We start from the raw sequence: 1,887 nt of genomic DNA on the forward strand, positions 1-1,887 counted from the left end.
TCGGAAAGAAAGAAAGATAGATAGAGGTACACACGTACAGAGTCATAAGTATGAGAATGAAATTTGCTTAGTGGGTGCAAGCGTTTTCATTGCCTTTCTCCTTCTCCACAAAATAAATTTAGTTGTGCGTCTGCACACCTAGTTCCCGAGTCAATCTACGATTCGCGCGCGTGTATATTTTCATTTGCTATCAGTTTTCATATACATTTGTGTTCGTTCATGAATGAGAGAGAGAGAAAGAGAGAGAGAGAGAGTGTGTGTGTAAACTCTCAGAGAATCCGCTGAGCGCAAGCCAATATATTGAACTGATTTTTCAGCATTCAACTATTTTCCCCTATCGCCGTCGATACCCGCCGTCTCTAGTATTGTTTTCTTCCGCTTACACCGGTTATTATCATGTGTTTATGAAAATCAAAGTTTTATTTATCTTGTATATCTTGCGTTAATCAGAAAAGTGGATAGTTAAGTAGCGGATGCGAATAACTGACTGAGCACCTCACTCACACTTCACACATACAGACACACACACAGACAGTCACGACACGACTATGTCGTCTTCTCAGAGTAACACAAGGACCAGATCAAGTAGTTCTGTCATCTTAAGTGACGAACCGAGCCCTGGTGTTGGTATTACTGACAGTATATCATCCGAGGTTGACGTATGGACCAGCTCACATCGTTCTTTCGGAGTCCTGGAAGTAAGTTCATGGTTTTTTTTCCCTTTTACTTCTACTCTGTCTCATTGTTTCAAATACAAAACAAAAACAATTCATTCATTTCTGCCTTTCATGGTCGCTTGACCTGTTGGAGACAGCAGCCAAATCTCCCTCAAATTACAACCCTTCCTGTCTTCTTAAAAAAAAAAAAACCCTTTGGATAATGAAGTCCAAGGTACACATAGCTTGAAAATACAAGAAAAAAATAGACAAAACAAAAAGTGTGACGGTCATGTTTGGAATGTCTGTTTAGTCAGGTATAAACAGCTACAGCAACCTTTTTAGGAGTCCGCCATAGACCCATCGTTATGTGTTTATATTGGTATTTCTACTCATCACCTTATTCTATACGCTCTAGTTATTGTTTCTGGGTCAACCATGAACTGCCAGATATGATGAAAGTGGAACCTATCGTGACAGTCCCTCCCTGCTTTGTTTTCAATGACTACATACATGTCCACTGTCGTTACATTTTTAAAACGGGAGATATAGGGAGTTGTTTGAAATTTGGCTGCTATTTTCAACACGTCAAACGACTAATTGGAAACCTAATATGCCATGTATTAGCAATATGAAGCAGCTTATAAGTTTCTGTTGCTTTTTCATCTTATGCTTACTCAGATCCAACAGACATACATTCAGACATTCCAGCTGTGGCCACCCTGTTTTTTTTTTTTTATCCATACATAATGTATCTAGGATTACTCATCTCTCTCACTAAGTCTATTGGAATCTAGTTTTTGTCATGTAAGTTTTTCTGTCACTTTCGGAAGTCAGCTGATTTTTATACACACACATACACAGATTGACACGTACATATGTGTGTGTGTGTGTGTGTATATATATATATATATATATATGTGTGTGTGTGTGTTAGTATGTTTACATATAATATTTATTCATTCAGTAAAATCTCTTTGCCTTTCGTTCGAAGCTTATGTATGATTCATGATTCACGTGGTATGAGCTCGATACTTCAAGTGAGAAGGCAAAGCATTTTCAAAATGCTTTTGTCGTCACAGCTAGAAACTCTGATTAGTGACGGCATAAATGATACGGTTCGAATGATTATGGAAAATCTAACCCATATATTGTGCACGTTTGCATCCCTTTCACATATTCAAGCGTGTGTGTGTGTCTATCTTGCGGCTGTACCTTGAAGAGTTTGTCT

At 38.2% G+C, this 1,887-nt stretch overlaps 1 protein-coding gene across 2 annotated transcripts in view; it reads left to right on the forward strand.

Annotated features, from left to right (window-relative positions):
* Positions 1-248: 248 nt before the first annotated feature.
* LOC106883039 (solute carrier family 2, facilitated glucose transporter member 3) overlaps positions 249-1,887 on the forward strand; it is a 24,248-nt gene continuing 22,609 nt past the window's right edge. Inside the window, exon 1 of one of the 2 annotated variants that reach the window (XM_014933901.2) lies at positions 249-698. In XM_014933901.2, the coding sequence (XP_014789387.1) occupies positions 549-698 (150 nt within the window). In that variant the 5' untranslated portion in view covers positions 249-548. The remainder of the gene's footprint in view (positions 699-1,887) is intronic. The other variant, XM_014933902.2, reaches the window with a different exon arrangement.

Source organism: Octopus bimaculoides, chromosome 26, assembly GCF_001194135.2.
Source record: "Octopus bimaculoides isolate UCB-OBI-ISO-001 chromosome 26, ASM119413v2, whole genome shotgun sequence".
In the NCBI taxonomy this organism is placed as follows: Eukaryota; Metazoa; Mollusca; class Cephalopoda; order Octopoda; family Octopodidae; genus Octopus; species Octopus bimaculoides.